This window comes from Balaenoptera ricei, chromosome 17 (genome assembly GCF_028023285.1).
Source record: "Balaenoptera ricei isolate mBalRic1 chromosome 17, mBalRic1.hap2, whole genome shotgun sequence".
Classification (NCBI taxonomy): domain Eukaryota; kingdom Metazoa; phylum Chordata; class Mammalia; order Artiodactyla; family Balaenopteridae; genus Balaenoptera; species Balaenoptera ricei.
This window is the reverse complement of record NC_082655.1, coordinates 39,497,482-39,517,214: the sequence shown is the minus strand read 5'-3', so window position 1 is coordinate 39,517,214 and position 19,733 is coordinate 39,497,482. Positions and strand designations below refer to the sequence as shown.

Genomic DNA, 19,733 nt, shown 5'->3' with positions numbered 1-19,733 from the left:
TGACATGTTTCAAGAGCCTTAAAAATGTTTATACTATTTAGACTCATTATTTCTACTTTTAAGAACTTGCCCTAAGGATAAAAACCTTAAATATCCAACAATAAGAGAATAGCTAAAAAAATTAAGAATCACTTTCTTGAAGATTATTGATTATTATTATAGATAGAAGCCACATATGCCATGATTTTTAAGTGGAAAATGTAGTATAAAATTATATATAAAAACCACTTTATATATGTATACAAATGCATGCATACAAAAATTATAAGGAAATAAAATATGCTTATAGGTTGTTTTTGTTTTCTAATTTCTTTATAGTTTTCCATTTTTTAAAGGATATATTGTTTTATAATCAGAAAAAATATTGAAGTAAAAAATTAAAGAGAGATGTCAGAGCTTAAAATGCAGATACCTATAATTTAATACAATTAGCTGTTGGAAAGATTTCTGTGACCATAATATATTTATTTAATGACTTGATCAACAGGAGCTATTGATGTAATAATTTTGACTAGATCCGTCTGTGCTACAAAAGTAGGTAAATGTATTAACGACTGAAGCAAATGTAGAAGTTGAAGCACATCTAATTAACTAGGCTACTGGGCTTTGGTTTCACAAAAAGAGCATATCTTAACTTTCTGAACTGAAGAGTCACTAGTATGCTTTATTTATGTGTTTATTTTTCATAACATCTTTATTGGAATATAATTGCTTTACATTGTTGTGTTAGTTGCTGCTGTATAACAAAGTGAATGAGCTATATGTATATATATATCCCCTCCCTCTTACATCTCCCTCCCACCCTCCCTATCCCACCCCTCTAGGTGGTCACAAAGCACTGAGCTGATCTCCCTGTGCTATGTGGCTGCTTCCCACTAGCTATCTGTTTTACATTTGGTAGTGTATATATGTCAATGCCACTCTCCGAAAAGGTAGTAGCTGTATTTATACTTATATAAATATATTTATTCACTCATTCATTCATCCAGTCAGTCAATAAACAGTTTTTCAGCACTTGTTACACATCAGGTACTGGACCAGGGTTATGAAAAAGAGAAACGAGTGTCTCAGAAAATTAGTGGTCTAGTGGGGAGATCAACTTGTAAGTGTGGTTGAAAATGAACAGAGAGATCCGTGTGAAGTTCTAGAAGAACACTGAGAAAGGAACAACCAACTTTTCCCTAGAGTTAGGGGAGCCTTCCCAGGTAAAGTAATGTTAGTGATGGGCTTTGTCGAATGAATAGGAGTTTGCCAGATGGAAAAGTTGAAGGGGCATTCTAGATAGGAAGAAGAGCATCTACAAAGGACCAGAAATCTGAGATATCATGGCCTCTCAGGTCAGGGACTGGTAGGAAATGTGATGCGGCTGGAGCTTAGGATGAGAGGTAGAAGCAGGATGATAAGCGTGGAAAACTGGGTTAGGGCCAGAAATGGCCTTCACACCATGGTAGTCACAGCATTTCTACTTCAGTGATGATTAATAGTGATTTTCCTGGCTAATAGAATCCTAATCATTATAATGAGGTAGGACTGTTCACTTTGAATTATGGAAATTATAACTGTTATGACCTGCTCCACAAACACAGGTTATAAATATGATCACATCCTTCAGTCTCCTTTATAGTTAATCATCCAAGCCTCTACAGGCCTTATTAGCAGGAAGTCTGTTACCTCCTCCTGAGGTCTCTGGGGCTTGACTCAGGGCAAATGGGTCAGTCCTCCTCCAGAAACCTGTGGCTGGGTCCACCTGTGAGGACGACTCCTTCTGGCTGCTGCATGGCACTGTTTGCAGCCCTAAGTTACAGTGGTGCCCGTTTTGGGGAGCAAGGTTACAACTCCCTTTGTTGATATTCCCATCCTCAGTTCTCTAAATCATAACCTCTGTTAGGGTGGCTGGATCTGGAGGAGCTCCTGGACTTGGCCACATGCTAGACTACAATTAGCCCTTTCCCTGAATCTTAGGCCACTGTGTTGAGCCCAGGTCAATAACCCAGACTCCTTTCTTCATCAAGATCACTTTATTTTAGTGCTTTCCAGGACCTTCCCTGCCCCGGGACTTTAGTCATTGTCACCCTGACCCAACAGTTCTCTCATCCCCAGTCCTCTGTCCAAGGAAGCAGGGGTGAGGACCCTGGGCTTTCCTCCCAGAAGACCCTGGGCTCCTCTTACACTCTGATTTATCTCCTGCCCAGTGTCCAGGTTGTTCCTCCAGATAGCTCAAGGGGAAGCAGCTAGCAAGACAGAGTTTTAAAAAGTTTGTTGCCCTGCCCCAATGCCCCCCAAAACTGTCTAATTGCTTTATATTTACATGGCTAAGAAAGATACAAGTGATTCTTCCAAGAACAAAAGATCTTCCTCCAAGTGATTTTCTGTTCCTGCCTATAAAGAGTAGTAGTTGTAATTTACTTCACTAAAATAATGAATCTTTGTGTAACCATGCCCCCTGTTTTAAAAACATCAGTGATAATGTGCTTATATATTATATAATGAATTATGTAACTTGTCCAAGGTGGAAATAGGTCTCAACCCCAAAACCTGTATGCTTAACCACTATGCTTACTGCCTCATCTCATTCAGTTTATATACTAATATGTCATTATTTATTCTTTAATTCAGATACTGCACTTATACTAGTCAAGTTTATTGCAGTATTAGGCATCTCTAAATGCAGCACTCTTTTGAATTGTTGATAAAGGAGAGCTGGACAACAAGTGTATTTATGAGCTAGCGCATATATGTGGAAATTGAGTATATTTACTGTAAGCGAAAATTGTGTTTTCTCCACACAATTGGTGTCAGAACGGAGAAGAGTACTTATACATAGTTCTGGCAGTACTGAAACAGACTAGTAAACAGGCATTTGGGTTAATACACTTTGTTAACAAATAGTGTTCTTTAGAATTCATGATTTGGGAAATCTATCTACAAGGCTGGATTAATCTAAGTTTATTTTATTTTGGCCCACTCTTAGTGCAAGTACAGGACAGTCAGTTGACCTTTTCAGTTTATTGCTTTAACTCTCAGACTACTTATCTTTAAATTTGATAATAACAAAAAATAAACTCCAGCCAGATTGTTTTCACCTTTTCTCATAGGCACTATTTTCCCAATAGCATTATTACTCTCATCAGTAAAATGAAAGTGAAATGCATGTGTCTTATTTCATAAACAAAGACAAAACTCTGACACATTATCTGTAGTTTATGTTCTTTTAGAGAAAAACTGTAATGCCATAAAAGTTTGTTGTGCTATCTGAAGTTCTTAATAAAAATTCCAGGAGGTCAAGAGATCTCTGGGCGGTTTCATTACATTTATGGAGGAACTAATTGCCTATCTTCTGACAAAACCTCAATGAGAGCTGACTCCTAGCCAGCTCAGCCCAGGGTCCTCCCTCTCACCTCCAATTCTAAGGTTTATTTCATGTGCTTGCCTTAGGCTGGTGCTGTAAACCACTGAGCCAGGGCCACAGCTGTGAGCTAGGATTCCTGCGGAGCTATTCATTTACCCTAGTTTTACTACAAGATGAGATCCCTGCATTTGACCTTGTATCACTTTGTTGTGTTGCTGTCATTATTATTGTTTTATTATTGTTGTTGTTGTTATTTTTGTTACTTTATATACTTAAAATGCCTAGCTTTGCAACCAGTTTGGATTTGAGATACACAATAAATTCTATTATTTAAAAATGATAAATGCAGACATCTTTATATCAACTTTATTCAGTTTTCAGATTTATTAAGCTTTTTTACTTTATACAGAAACTAAAAATTCTGATTGGCCTTCAGTTTTTAAAGTGAGGAAACAATTTCTATTTCTTTGGATTTGGATATGCTCTATGTTGGAATGAGGGCCTATTCCGTGCTGAAAGAGGTTATGTGTTTTTCTATGAGCTAGATGAAATTTGTGTTTCTCCCTTGGCTTGGTATGCATTATGTATAAACAAAGATGTTCTACGGTTCCTAGGGAAGAGGAATGAGAAAGATGCCTCCTTCCTAGTTCTCTCACAGGATTTCCCAGGAAATCATTGACACAGACTGAAGTTCATGGAGTGATGTAGAGTGAAGCTAACAGACAATTCTTGAAAGCCTACTATGTGCCAGGAACTGTGCTTCATATGTATTTGCCTGGTCTCATTTAATTTTCTTAACAAAGTCATGAGGCAATTCCCCTTTTCCTTATTGTGTAGATGAGGAAACTGAGGCTCAGAGAGATTGGGCAACTAATCTAAAGTCAAAGAGCCAGAAGTGGCAGAGCAGGGAATCAAACAATGTTTATTGAGATTCCACAGCCAACACCTTTCTGTGCCCCATGCTGCCTGTCTGTGGACTCAGGTGACCTGGGGGCTCTAACTCCACACTAAAGTCAGGGTCTAGTGCTGAATGAAGTCCCATGCATTTCTCTTAGGTTCTAGGGACAATCAGAATGTCAGAGTGGAAAAGGGACTTCTCAGCTCAGTCAGGTATTTGCTTAACCACTGGTTTCCTAACCTCTTCTATTTGGGCCTTAACCTTGAATGCGGAGTAAGATGAGGACTGAACTTCTCCAGGGCTGGGAGGTGGCTCTGTCTCCTCAGGGCCAGCCATGCACCAGCTATGCTGTTGTTGTTTGGAGGCCTTAGCATCCCTCACTTCAAACCGATTACTTTTTTGTTATCTTAGTATAACATCATTGGTTATCTGGCTGATTTGAAATGTGAAGGAGACTAATCCTGTACGGTAATGACTTGCAAGTAGAACACCAAATCTATGGGGCTATTCAGGGCATTGGCTTTTAAAAATTGATTTTTCTCTAACTTGTGCTAACTGTCCCTTGATCCCTATTTAGAGAACTCCATCGTTTTAATAACTTGGTACTGTTTTGCTGGTAAATGAGGAGATATGTAAACAGAAAGTTTTTTTCCCCTTCTTTATGGATCTAAAAACATGTTCAGAATTTTCATTTGCAGCACTTTATCCTTTTTTATTTTTTTCTATGTTGCAAGCAAAATGTCATTTGATTTAAATTGACACTAAGCACATTTCTGTTAGAGGAGCCAGTGACTATGGTCTTTAGATGTAGACTGATTATATTTCTTAATCCAACAACAGTTTAAGTTTGTGCTCTGAGTGTGAGTCGGTGGTTAGACTCTGTGGAGCAGGCAGTGGGTACTTCACGATTCTTCTTCAGCAGGGGCTCAGATGACTTTGGAAGATTGTCCTGAGTATCTAGATGCCCCTTCTCTCTATGGGTAAAAGTGTGTGCTCTGTGCCTGGCTATCCATTATGTAGTTTTATAATTCATTCATTGAGTGTCTGTTGCATGGCAGACACAGATTGTCTTCATCACACCTCATTTCATCCTCACAGCCACCCGGGGAAGGTGTTATGTTATGAGCATGTAATATTCCCTCCACTCTTTAGATAAGGAAGCTGAAGTTCAGGTAGATCTATTTCCCAGTGGTTACACAGCTAGTGCCTATTAATAGCAGGGCTCACCAGATCTGTCTGCCTTTTTCAACTATAACATTTTGCCTGGAAATGAGCTAGCAGGAAAGTTTTAGGAAATGAGGTTGAGACAGTGGTAGAGGGCTTTGAATTTTACTAGTGAGGCACCACACTTTGGATTCATTTATTCATTCAAGACCTATTTATTGGGCACCTAATATGTGCCAAACAGTCTGGGCACTGGGGGCATCACATTGAATCACAAAGCTTAAATACCTGCCTTTGAGAAGCTTACAGTATGGCTCTTGGAGGTTTTGAACAGAGAAATGACATGCTCTGGTATAAGTTTTACAAGAGTCTTGCTGTCTGCAGTGCAGACCATCAGCTGCAGAGGGGCACAGGCTGAGGCAGGGAGACCAGTTAGGAAGACTGTTTTGCAACAGTCCAGGCAAAAGAAGGTGGGGCTTGGACCAGCGTGGTAGCAGAGGTAAAAAGTTGGATTCTAGATGGACTTAGAAGAAAACACCAATGGGATTTGCTGAACAATTGGATGTGGACATTGCTTGTCTAGGCTTTAATTGGAACTCAGGTCAGCCTGCCTCCTAAACCTGTGCTCTTTTAATTATGTTAAAATGCTCAAGTGTAAAGTAGCTTCACAATATTCAATTTAGTGAGAAACGTAGCTCCTTTTCAATGCCTTGGCACTAGACTTGTGAAAGGAGAATACTTGTTGGTGTCCAGAGGAGGCAGGACAGAGCTCCGTTTCCCAGGAGCATTTATCATCCAGGCTGAGGTCGACCAGCCCGCTCCCTTGAAGAAGGCCACGTGCCTGGGTGGCAGCAGTTGGTTATACTCGACGTCTGTAGTGTGTCCATCTCGGAGCCATTCAGAGTCCTTCCCTATGGTTTCCCTGCAGTGAGGCAAGAGGACAGATCTTATTAATAAGATTTAAGCCCAGCTTCACGTGTTTCTGCCTTTGTTATTTCTCAGAAACCACATCATCAGATCCAAATCAGAAATGAGTTTTAAATCTTGGTCAAACAGTGGAACTTTTAGCATACTGTTTGACCATTGTAGTTAGCTTTTACGGAGCGGACACAGTCACTCAAAAATGGTTCTAGATACGCCAGATCTGCTAGTAGCTTTAATAACTGCAGGATACAAGTTTGTATTTCCCAAGTCAATGAAATTGCCACCAAGCTGTTTGTGCGGTAATGAGATGAATAAAATGTCATTCTCATTCAATTCATTTTCATTGACCTTAAGTGAATGACCTTCTATTTCCAAGAAGGAGGGGAACATGACCCTGGGTAAACATAAACATTGCATCTGCTTCACAATCATTACATTACTAAGGATAGCATGGGCAGCTAGCTATACTTGTGGATTTAGACTAAGAAGCAACCCCCAACACACCTTGTCTTGAAGTAGAGGCAAATGACTGGGTTTCAGTTAATCATTGGAAGGCCTCATGATCTGTCTAGAGCCTAGCTTCATCTTCTGGATGCAATCTAATATCCCAATGAACTTGGCCATCCATTGGGTCCTACTGGGCAGGTTGTCCAGTTAAGGATATGAATAGAGGCTCTCAATTCCTGGCTGACATTTATCACAACCCCTTTCTTCATTAACCTGCCCTGGAGATCAGCCCTGAGGGTACTCCTTTGCTGTGTCAGCCACACCCTAAATCAGGCAACCACAAGAGCAAGAGATGAATGCGCATGCCTCTGATTCCCTCCTGCCTCCAGAATGCAGATAAGAGGCCCTGCCATTTTTCAAAAATTCAAAAGCAACTGAAGAATCACTTGTTTTATTTTATTATTTTTCCCAGGGCTGCGTCCAAAGAGGACTCTGCGTTTGGTGCTCTGGACTGCAGAGGAGCAAGGTGGAATCGGTGCCTTGCAGTATTACCAATTACACAAGGTAAGAGGGCAGCCATGGGCTGCTGGGCATTTGCACATGTAATATCAGTGTAAATACAGCAAAAGCACTGATGCTTTTAGTTTAATAATTTCCTCTATTGTCCTGAAGACTCAGCAATACTTTGAGGTAGGCTGGCCCTGGCAAACACCCCTTGCAGAAGTCTTCATCCAGCTCCATAAAGGAGAATGCACTGGTGAGCTGAGGGTGCTGGGATGGAGCTGAGTGATTTTCTATTTCTCCATTAGTCTGTAGCCTTAGGAAAATTCCACCTGCTATGTGGCCATTTTCCTAAACTCTCTAGTTCTGCTATCCTCATGTATGCCAGAGAAATAGTAATAGGTTAACATTCCCTGTTCCTACTGAGTCCACCCCCATTCCCCAATGTCCCAAATCCTCCTGGGAGCGCTGGTATTTGAAAGCCACATCCTGAGACCTTGAGTCAGCCAGGAGCATTGATAATAGCCATGGGAATAGCAGCAACGAGAGGTCTCAGACCTGGGAATGTGGAGGACAGTGTGGTTTGACAGTGACCAATATAAGGCAAAAGTGAAGCTTGAAACAAGAAGGTGATAGTGGAAGATCATAAATAGAAATAAAAGACCACGTTTAAGACAGGGGACAGGGACTCCCAAGGCAAAAGAAATAAAAGCAAAAATAAATAAGTGAGATCTAATCAAACTTGAAAGCTTTTGCACAGCAAAGGAAACCACCAACAAAACAAAAAGGCAATCTACGGAATGGGAGAAAATATTTGCAAATGACCCGATCGACAAAGGATTAATAGCCAAAATATGCAAACAACTCATACAACTCAATGTCAAAAAATGGGCAGAAGACCTAATAAGACATTTCTCCAAAGAAGACATACAGATGGCCAACAGGCACATGAAAAGATACTCAACATCTCTAATTATTAGAGAAATTCAAATCAGAACCACAATGAGGTATCACCTCACACCAGTCAGAATGACCATCATCAAAATGTCTACAGATAATAAATGCTGGAGAGGGTGTGGAGAAAAGGGAACCCTCGTGCACTGTTAGTGGGAATGTAAATTGGTGCAGCCACTGTGGAAAACAGTATGGAGGTTCCTTAAAAAACTAAAAGTAGAGCTACCATATGATTCAGCAATCCTACTCCTAGGCATATATCTGGAAAAGATGAAAACTCTAATTCGAAAAGATACATGTACCCCAATGTTCACAGCAGCACTATTTACAATAGGCAAGACATGGAAACAACCCAAGTGCCCATCAACAGACTTAAGAAGATGTGGTACATGTATACAATGGAATATTATTACTCAGTCATAAAAAAAGAAATATTGCCATTTGCAGCCACATGGATGGACCTAGTGAATATCATACTAAGTGAAGTAGGTCAGACAGAGAAAGATAAATATTATATGATATCACTTATATGTGGAATCTCAAAATAATACAAAAGAATGTATCAATATATACAAAACAGAAACAGACCCACAGACGTAGAAAACAAACTATGGTTACCAAAGGGGAAAGGGGGTGGGGTCAGGGATAAATTACGGGTACGGCATTAACAGATACAAACTATTATACATAAAATAGGTAAGTAACAAGGATAGGATATCTGTATATCTTGTGCTACTGAGTATCGTTACTTTCTGTGCAAAGAAGGACCATGTTTTATGCCCAACTCTTTCACCACTTCAATTCTTATAGCCTCAAGTGTTCCTGGGGAATAAGATTATTCCAGATTATGCCCTTTGGTTGGTGGGTCAGTAGCATCATCTTCTCTATGTTGTGGTGGACGAGAACATCAGATAGGAGTCGTTCTTGACCCAGCAACATTCAATTAATATTCTCTGAGCACCTACTGGCTCAGGCACTGTATTAGGCATTAGGTTTACTGTCATTAAGAAGATTCACCATGACCTTGCTGAGACTGCCCTCTAAAGAAGGACACCAACCACTGAACTTCAATCATAATATAACGTGTTAAGAATGTTCTGATAAAGAACAAACCAGTGATGGCAGAGACAGAAAGTTCATGCAACCTGGCCGTCTGGAGCGGTCAGGATAGACTACATGAGAGAAATGACATCTAAGCAGAGACCTGAGGACTACGCAGAGGCCAGACAAGGAAGAGGAGTTGGCAGAGAGGAGGTGAGTCCATGGTAGTGGGACCTCCATGTGCCAAGGCTGGAGGTGAAGACGTCCCAGCACACAGCGGAAACTGAGAGGCATTCAGAGTGGCTGCTGTGTGGAATGCAGGATGCACAGTGGCAGGAGCAGAGAAGAGAGAGAAGCAAGAGGCTGGACTGGAAGGTACAAACCATGTTTAGAAGTTTGCACTTTGTCCGGAGTGCAAGAGAGTAATCGAATTATTTTTAAGAAGGTGCTTTTAGAATCTATACATCTTGGACTCTATAAAAAACGTAAAACCCTAAAGGAACTGTTTTGAAGCTCAGTCATTCTCTATAATATACTCTACTTCAAGAAAAAAAATGGATTTAGGGCTTCCCTGGTGGTGCAGTGGTTAAGAATCCGCCTGCCAACGCAGGAGACACGGGTTCAAGCCCTGGTCCGGGAAGATCCCACATGCTGCAGAGCAACTAAGCCCGTGCGCCACAACTGCTGAGCCTGCACTCTAGAGCCCACAAGCCACAACTACTGAGCCCGTGCCACAACTACTGAAGCCTGCATGCCTAGAGCCCGTGCTCCGCAACAAGAGAAGCCACTGCAATGAGAAGCCCACACACTACAATGAAGAGTAGCCCCCGCTCGCCACAACTAGAGAAAGCCCGCATGCAGCAACAAAGACCCAACACAGCCAAAAATAAATAAATAAAATAAATAAATTTTTTTAAAAAATGGATTTAAACTGTAATGGCTCCAGCTTGAAATTTCCTCAACCACTGAAATTCCTTAGATCTAGGGGGAAAAAAAAAAGTTTATTTCTCTGAAGATTTTGAGTTTTACCATAGCCTACAAAATACATGGATGAAATCAGAAATCACTTGATTTTAAACTTCTAAGAGGTTGGCAGGCATATATATATATATATATATATATATATATATATATATATATATATATGAATATATACTCAAAGGACATGCAATGACATTAACAGAGCTTGTTTATCTTGAAAATATCCACGTCGCCTTCATACAAATGTGTCTATATACCGGTGGCTGGTCTGAATTGCATTTTCAGGAATGGAAAGAAGAAATTCCAGAAAGGGAAAACATAGGCCTTTTTTTTAGGATAGCTCTTTATCTTACCTTTAAAAAGACATTCTGCATGTTTTACAAGACACAGCCCATTTTGAAGGACTTATTCTATATTCTTATGATGAACATATTGATATAAGCATTGTCAAGAGCATAATCATTTCTGGGTGGCTGAGTTTAACTTTAAAGTAACTATAATAAGGACCTCATCCTTGAGGAGTAAGCGGGTTTGAGTGAGTAGTCAGGAGTGGGTAGAAAAGGGAAAGCCTCTCTCCGTCATATTGATGAGAACTGAGTCCTGATGTGCACCCTTGGCATCCGTATGGGTGATACTGAACAGGAACAGAACTTTTATTTGGGGGAGGACCTATTCTGGTTATTATAAAAATAAAAGATTTGAACTTATAAAATAACTCTGCTAGCATTTTTATGATATAGTTATGGTTATTAGTGATCTATAACAAGGATCAGTAAGATATGGCCTGTGGGCCAAATCCATCTGTTTATGTACAGACCTCAAGACAAGAATGTTTTTACATGTTTTAACTGACTACGTGACCGAGATTGTATGTGGTCTGCAAGCCCCAAAATAATAAGTATCTGATCCTTTACAGAAAAAGTTCGTTGATCCTTAATCTATATGATAAAAATCATAAAATATTTTCATGTTATTTCCATACAATGATTTATTTATAACTTTGTATTGACTTAAATGATAATTTTATAAGTTTTGCTTGGAGCCAATTATGTAAGTATTTTGCAGGAAGATATTATTTTAATAAATAATATGAATGTACATATACCACGCTTTTTTCTATGCATTCTGATTTGGTGTAGAGTTTAATAGTAAAGTTAGTGATACTTACATAGCATTAATTATGGAGAAAAACAGTATGTAAAAAATTATGATTTCTTCTTTTTGTTGCTCTGAATGTATTCTTTCTTCCTCCTCATAGAATCTTTTCAACAGTAAAAGTTCTATAAAGGCTACTTTAATGAACATATATAGCTAAACTTTCATGACAATAAAATTAATATTAACATTCGTTATCCTTTTCTTAGTAAATATATCTTTGTTTATAATTTAATTAATATATTTACAGAAAAATATAAAATTAAAATGATTTAAAATCATATGCTAAAACTTGGACAACAGAAGCAAGAAGAACTACAATCCTGCAGCCTGTGCAACAAAAACCACATTCACAGAAAGATAGACAAGATGAAAAGGCATATGGCTATGTACCAGATGAAGGAACAAGATAAAACCCCAGAAAAACAATTAAATGAAATGGAGATAGGCAATCTTCCAGAAAAAGAATTCAGAATAATGATAGTGAAGATGATCCAGGACCTCGGAAAAAGAATGGAGGTAAAGATTGAGAATATGCAAGAAATGTTTAACAAAGATCTAGAAGAATTAAAGAACAAACAAACAGAGGTGAACAATACAATAACTAAAATGAAATATACACTATACGGCATCAACAGCAGAATAACTGAGGCAGAAGAACGGATAAGTGACCTGGAAGACAGAATGGTGGAATTCACTGCTGTGGAACAGAATAAAGAAAAAAGAATGCAAAGAGATGAAGACAGCTGAAGAGACCTCTGGGACAACATTAAATGAAACAACATTCGCATTATAGGGGTCCCAGAAGGAGAAGAGAGAGAGAAATGACCCGAGAAAATATTTGAAGAGATTATAGTCGAAAACTTCCCTAACATGGGAAAGGAAATAGCCACCCAAGTCCAGGAAGCGCAGAGAGTCCCATACAGGATAAACCCAAGGAGAAACACACCGAGACACATAGTAATCAAATTGGCAAAAATTAAAGACAAAGAAAAATTATTGAAAGCAGCAAGGGAAAAACGACAAATAACATACAAGGGAACTCCCATAAGGTTAACAGCTGATTTCTCACCAGAAACTCTACAAGCCAGAAGGGAGTGGCATGATATACTTAAAGTGATGAAAGGGAAGAAGCTACAACCAAGATTCCTCCACCCAGCAAGGATCTCATTCAGATTCAATGGAGAAATCATAAGCTTTACAGACAAGGAAAAGCTAAGAGAATTCAGCACCACCAAACCAGCTCTACAACAAATGCTGAAGGAACTTCTCTAAGTGGGAAACACAAGAGAAGAAAAGGACCTACAAAAGCAAACACAAAACAATTAAGAAAATGGTAATAGGAACATACATATTGATAATTACCTTAAACGTGAATGGATTAAATGCTCCAACCAAAAGACACAGGCTTGCTGAATGGATACAAAAACAAGATCCATCTATATGCTGTCTACAAGACACCCACTTCAGACCTAGGTACACATACAGACTGAAAGTGAGGGGATGGAAAAAGATATTCCATGCAAATGGAAATCAAAAGAAAGCTGGAGTAGCAATACTCATATCAGATAAAATAGACTTTAAAATAAAGAATGTTACAAGAGACAAGAAGGAAACTACATAATGATCAAGGGATCAATCCAAGAAGAAGATATAACAATTATAAATATATATGCACCCAACATAGGAGCACCTCAATACATAAGGCAACTGCTAACAGCTATAAAAGAGGAAATCGACAGTAACACAGTAATAGTGGGGGACTTTTAACACCTCACTTACACCAATGGACAGATCATCCAAAATGAAAATGAATAAGGAAACAGAAGCTTTAAATGACACAGTAGACCAGATAGACTTAATTGATATTTATAGGACATTCCATCCAAAAACAGCAGATTACACTTTCTTCTCAAGTGCACATGGAACATTCTCCAGGATAGATCACATCTTGGGTCACAAATCAAGCCTCAGTAAATTTAAGAAAATTGAAATCATATCATGCATCTTTTCTGACCTCAGCGCTATGAGATTAGAAATGAATTACAGGGGAAAAAACGTAAAAAACACAAACACATGGAGGCTAAACAATACGTTACTAAATAACCAAGAGCTCACTGAAGAAATCAAAGAGGAAATCAAAAAATACCTAGAGACAAATGACACTGAAAACACAATGATCCAAAACCTATAGGATGCAGCAAAAGCAGTTCTAAGAGGGAAGTTTATACCTATACAAGCCTACCTCAAGAAACAAGAAAAGGGCTTCCCTGGTGGTGCAGTGGTTGAGAATCTGCCTGCTAATGCAGGGTACACGGGTTCGAGCCCTGGTTTGGGAAGATCCCACATGCCGTGGAGCAACTAGGCCCGTAAGCCACAACTACTGAGCCTGCGCATCTGGAGCCTGTGCTCCACAATAAAACGGGCCACGATAGTGAGAGGCCCGCGCACCACGAAGAAGAGTGGCCCCTGATTGCCGCAACTAGATAAAGCCCTCACGCAGAACTGAAGACCCAACACAGTCAAAAATAAATAAAATAAAATAAAATAAAAAGAAACAAGAAAAATCTCAAATAAACAATCTAACCTTACACCTAAAGGAACTACAGAAAGAAGAACAAACAAAACCCAAAGTTAGCAGAAGGAAAGAAATCATAAAAATCAGAGCAGAAATAAATGAAATAGAAATAAAGAAAACAATAGCAAAGATCAATAAAACTAAAAGCTGGTTCTTTGAGAAGATAAACAAAATTGATCAACCATTAGCCAGATTCATCAAGAAAAAGAGGGAGAGGACTCAAATCAATAAAATTAGAATTGAAAAAGGAGAAGTTACAACAGACACCACAGAAATACAAAGCATCCTAAGAGACTACTACAAGCAACTCTATGCCAATAAAATGGAAAACCTGGAAGACATGGACAAATTTTTAGAAAGGTATAACCTTCCAAGACTGAACCAGGAAGAAATTAAAAACATGAACAGACCAATCACAAGTAATGAAATTGAAACTGTGATTAAAAATCTTCCAACAAACAAAAGTCCAGGACCAGGTGGCTTCACAGGTGAATTCTATCAAACATTTAGAGAAGCGCTAACACCTATACTTCTCAAACTCTTCCAAAAAATTGCAGAGGAAGGAAAACTCCCAAACTCATTCTATGAGGCCACCATCACCCTGATACCAAAACCAGACAAAGATACTACAAAAAAAGAAAATTACAGACCAATATCACTGATGAATATAGATGCAAAAATCCTCAACCAAATACTAGCAAACAGAATCCAACAACACATTAAAAGGATCATGCACCATGATCAAGTGGGATTTATCCCAGAGATGCAAGGATTCTTCAATATACGCAAATCAATCAGTGTGATACACCATATTAACAAACTGAAGAATAAAAACCGTATGATCATCTCAATAAGTGCAGAAAAAGCTTTTGACAAAATTCAACACCCATTTATGATAAAAACTTTCCAGAAAGTGGGCATAGAGGGAAACTACTTCAACATAATAAAGGCCATATATGACAAACCCACAGCAAACATCATTCTCAATGGTGGAAAACTGAAAGCATTTCCTCTAAGATCAGGAACAAGACAAGGATGTCCACTCTCACCACTATTATTCAACATAGTTTTGGAAGTCCTAGCCATGGCAATCAGAGAAGAAAAAGAAATAAAAGGAATACAAATTGGAAAAGAAGAAGTAAAACTGTCACTGTTTGCAGATGATATGATACTCTACATAGAGAATCCTAAGGATGCCACCAGAAAACTACTAGAGCTAATCAATGAATTTGGTGAACTAGCAGGATACAAAATTAATGCACAGAAATCTCTTGCATTCCTATACACTAATGATGAAAAATCTGAAAGAGAAATTAAAGAAACACTCCCATTTACCATTGCAACAAAAAGAATAAAATACCTAAGAATAAACCTACCTAGGGAGACAAAAGACCTGTATGCAGAAAACTATAAGACACTGATGAAAGAAATTAAAGATGATACCAACAGATGGAGAGATATACAATGTTCTTGGATTGGAAGAATCAATATTGTGAAAATGACTATACTACTGAAAGCAATCTACAGATTCAATGCAATCCCTATCAAATTACCAGTGGCATTTTTTTACAGAACTAGAACAAAAAATCTTAAAATTCGTATGGAGACACAAAAGACCCTGAATAGCCAAAGCAGTCTTGAGGGAATAAAACGGAGCTGGAGGAATCAGACTCCCTGACTTCAGACTATACTACAAAGCTACAGTAATCAAGACAATATGGTACTGGCACAAAAAAGGAAATATAGATCAATGGAACAGGATAGAAAGCCCAGAGATAAACCCACGCACCTATGGTCAACTAATCTATGACAATGGAGACAGGGATATACAATGGAGAAAAGACAGTCTCTTCAATAAGTGGTGCTGGGAAAACTGGACAGCTACATGTAAAAGAATGAAATTAGAACACTCCCTAACGCCATGCACAAAGATGAACTCAAAATGGATTAGACACCTAAATGTAAGACCAGGCACTATAAAACTCTTAGAGGAAAACATAGGAAGAACACTCTTTGACATAAATCACAGCAAGTTATTTTTTGATCCACCTCCTAGAGTAATGGAAATGAAAACAAAAATAAACAAATGGGACCTAATGAAACTTAAAAGCTTTTGCACAGCAAAGGAAACCATAAACAAGACGAAAAGACAACCCTCAGAATGGGAGAAAATATTTGCAAATGAATCACTGGACAAAGGATTAATCTCCAAAACATATAGACAGCTCATGCAGCTCAATATTAAAGAAACAAACACCCCAATCCAAAAATGGGCAGAAGACCTAAATAGACATTTCTCCAAAGAAGACATACAGATGGACAAGAAACACATGAGAAGCTGCTCAACATCACTAATTATTTGAGAAATGCAAATCAAAACTACAATGAGGTATCACCTCACACCAGTTAGAATGGGCATCATCAGAAAATCTACAAACAACAAATACTGGAGCGGGTGTGGAGAAAAGGGAACCCTCTTGCATTGTTGGTGGCAATGTAAATTGATGCAGCCACTATGGAGAACAGTATGGGGGTTCCTTAAAGAACTAAAAATAGAATTACCATATGACCCAGCAATCCCACTACTGGCATATACCCAGAGAGAACCATAATTCAAAAAGACACATGCACCCCAATGTTCATTGCAACACTATTTACAATAGCCAGGTCATGGAAGCAACCTATATGTCCATCGACAGACGAATGGATAAAGAAGATGTGGTACATATATACAATGGAATATTACTCAGCCATAAAAAGGAACGAAATTGGGTCATTTGTAGAGATGTGGATGCATCTAGAGACTGTCATACAGAGTGAAGTAAGTCAGAAAGAGGAAAACAAATATCGTATATTAATGCATATATGTGGAACCTAGAAAATGGTACAGATGATCCGGTTTGCAGAGCAGAAATTGAGACACAGATGTAGAGAACAAACGTATGGACACCAAGGGGGGAAAGCGGCAGGGGGGTGGGGGTGGGGGTATGATGAATTGGGCGATTGGGATTGACATGTATACACTGATGTGTATAAAATGGTTGACTAATAAGAAAAAATAAACAAATAAACATAAAAAAGTAATCATATGCTAAATCTTATTGCCTAACTAATTTTCAAAATTGTAATCAGATTAATAGCTGCCTTTATGTCATAGTTATGCTTATGAAGTATTAGTTCAATTATTATAATAATTTCTAGCCTTACTAAATTGTTCTGAAATATGTGAGACTATTTGTGGTTTGTGTATAAATTTTGAAACTAAAATAGAACTTTATTGTGATATCTAAAACACACTTTCCAAGGAAACAAACTTTGGCTCAAAAAGGTCTATGAGCATTTTGGCAGGCATTACTAAGTAAAATAATTTGAACAGGAGGTACTGAGTTTTTCACTTTACAAGTGTAATATACATGTACATTTATATTATTTATAACAATAACATCTTCCTGCAAAATACTTATATAATTGGCTCCAAACAAAATTTATAAAATTATCATTTAGGTCATACAATGTTATAAATAAATTATTGTATGGAAATATATTTTGGAGCCAACTAGAATAGCAATCATTCCTGGTGTCCATCCAGCGTGCCCGTAACAATTCATAGCATAAAATCCTATAAAGGATGTGTACATATTATTCTCTTATTTTTAAAAAAATGCTACTTCGCATATTTTGATAAACTGTAAACTTTTTTCTCCTAGTGTTCAAGTTCTTTCCACTGTCTATTCACATTAGCACATGAAGTTGAAATTATTTATATGTATATTGTTTGTGCTTTATGTTTATTGATTTGTTTATAAGTAACACACTTTTCATGCTAACAGTGTTTTACTGAGGTATAAGTAGCATAGAGTGATAAAATGCACAGATCTTAAGCATACAGTGCAATATATATTTGGCAAATGTATACCCCTGTGTAACCATCACCCAGATCAAGATATAGAGCATTCCTGTTATCCTAGGAAATTTCCCTTTCAGATCAACCTCTGACTCCACCAAAGATAACTATTATACTGATTTTTATTACCACAGATTGGTTATGCCTGTTCTTGAACTTCAGTGATACAGTATATACTCCTAGGCTTCCTGCAATACGTAAACAAGTATGGTTTTGTGATTCTTCTGTGCTGTTGCAGTAACAGCAGTTTGTCTCTTTCTGCTGCAGAGGAGTTTTTTAAAAAATTTTTTTAACATCTTTATTGGAGTATAATTGCTTTACAATGTTGTGTTAGTTTCTGCTGTATAACAAAGTGAATGAGCTATATGTATACATATATCCCCATATCCCCTTCCTCTTGCGTCTCCCTCCCACCCTCCCTATCCCACCCCTCTAGGTGGTCACAAAGCACCAAGCTGATCTCCCTGTGCTATGCGGCTGCTTCCCACTAGCTATCTGTTTTACATTTGGTAGTGTATATATGTCCATGCCACTCTCTCACTTCGTTCCATCTTACCCTTCCCCCTCCCTGTGTTCTCAATTCTATTCTCTACGTCTGCGTCTTTATTCCTGTCCTGCCCCTAGGTTCATCAGAACCTTTTTTTTTCGGTTCCATATATATGTGTTAGCATACGATATTTGTTTTTTTCTTTCGGACTTACTTCACTCTGTATGACAGACTCTAGGTCCATCCAACTCACTACAAATAGTTCAATTTCATTTCTTTTTATGGCTGAGTAATATTCCATTGTAAATATGTTCCACATCTTCTTTATCCATTCATCTGTCGATGGACACTTAGGTTGCTTCCATGTCCTGACTATTGTAAATAGAGCTGCAATGAACATTGTGGTACATGTTTCTTTGAATTATGGTTTTCTCAGGGTATATGCCCAGTAGTGGGATTGCTGGGTCATATGGTAATTCTATTTTTAGTTCTTTAAGGAACCTCCATACTGTTCTCCATAGTAGCTGTATCAATTTACATTGCCACCAACAGTGCAAGAGGGTTCCCTTTTCTCCACACCCTCTCCAGCATTTATTGTTTGTAGATTTTCTGATGATAGCCATTCTGACGGGTGTGAGGTGATACCTCATTGTAGTTTTGATTTGCATTTCTCTAATAATTAATGATGTTGAGCATCCTTTCATGTGTTTGTTGGCAATCTGTATATCTTCTTTAGAGAAATGTCTATTTAGGTCTTCTGCCCATTTTTGGATTAGGTGGTTTTTTTGATATTGAGCTGCATGAGCTGATTGTATATTTTGGAGATTAATCCTTTGTCAGTTGCTTCATTTGCAAATATTTCTCCCATTCTTATGGTTGTCTTCTCGTCTTGTTTATGGTTTCCTTTGCTGTGCAAAAGCTTTTAAGCTTCATTAGGTCCCATTTGTTTATTTTTGTTTTTATTTCCATTTCTCTAGGATCTGGGTCAAAAGGGATCTTGCTATGATTTATGTCATAGAGTGTTCTGCCTATGTTTTCCTCTAGGAGTTTTATAGTTTCTGGCCTTACACTTAGGTCTTTAATCCACCCTATACTGTTGCATACAGTGTTAGGGAGTGTTCTAATTTCATTCTTTCACATGTAGCTGTCCAGTTATCCCAGCACCACTTATTGAAGAGGCTGTCTTTTTTCCATTGTATATTCTTGCCTCCTTTATCAAAAATAAGGTGACCATATGTGCGTGGGTTTACCTCTTGGCTTTCTATCCTGTTCCATTGATCTATATTTCTGTTTTTGTGCCAGTACCATACTGTCTTGATTACTGTAGCTTTGTAGTATAGTCTGAAGTCC

At 38.2% G+C, this 19,733-nt stretch overlaps 1 protein-coding gene across 2 annotated transcripts in view; it reads left to right on the top strand.

Moving 5' to 3' along the window:
- CPQ (carboxypeptidase Q) overlaps positions 1 to 19,733 on the top strand; it is a 505,020-nt gene that overhangs the window by 378,011 nt on the left and 107,276 nt on the right. For both annotated transcript variants that reach the window (XM_059902028.1, XM_059902029.1), the window contains exon 6: positions 7,255 to 7,346. In XM_059902028.1, coding sequence (XP_059758011.1) covers positions 7,255 to 7,346 — 92 coding nt within the window. The remainder of the gene's footprint in view (positions 1 to 7,254; positions 7,347 to 19,733) is intronic.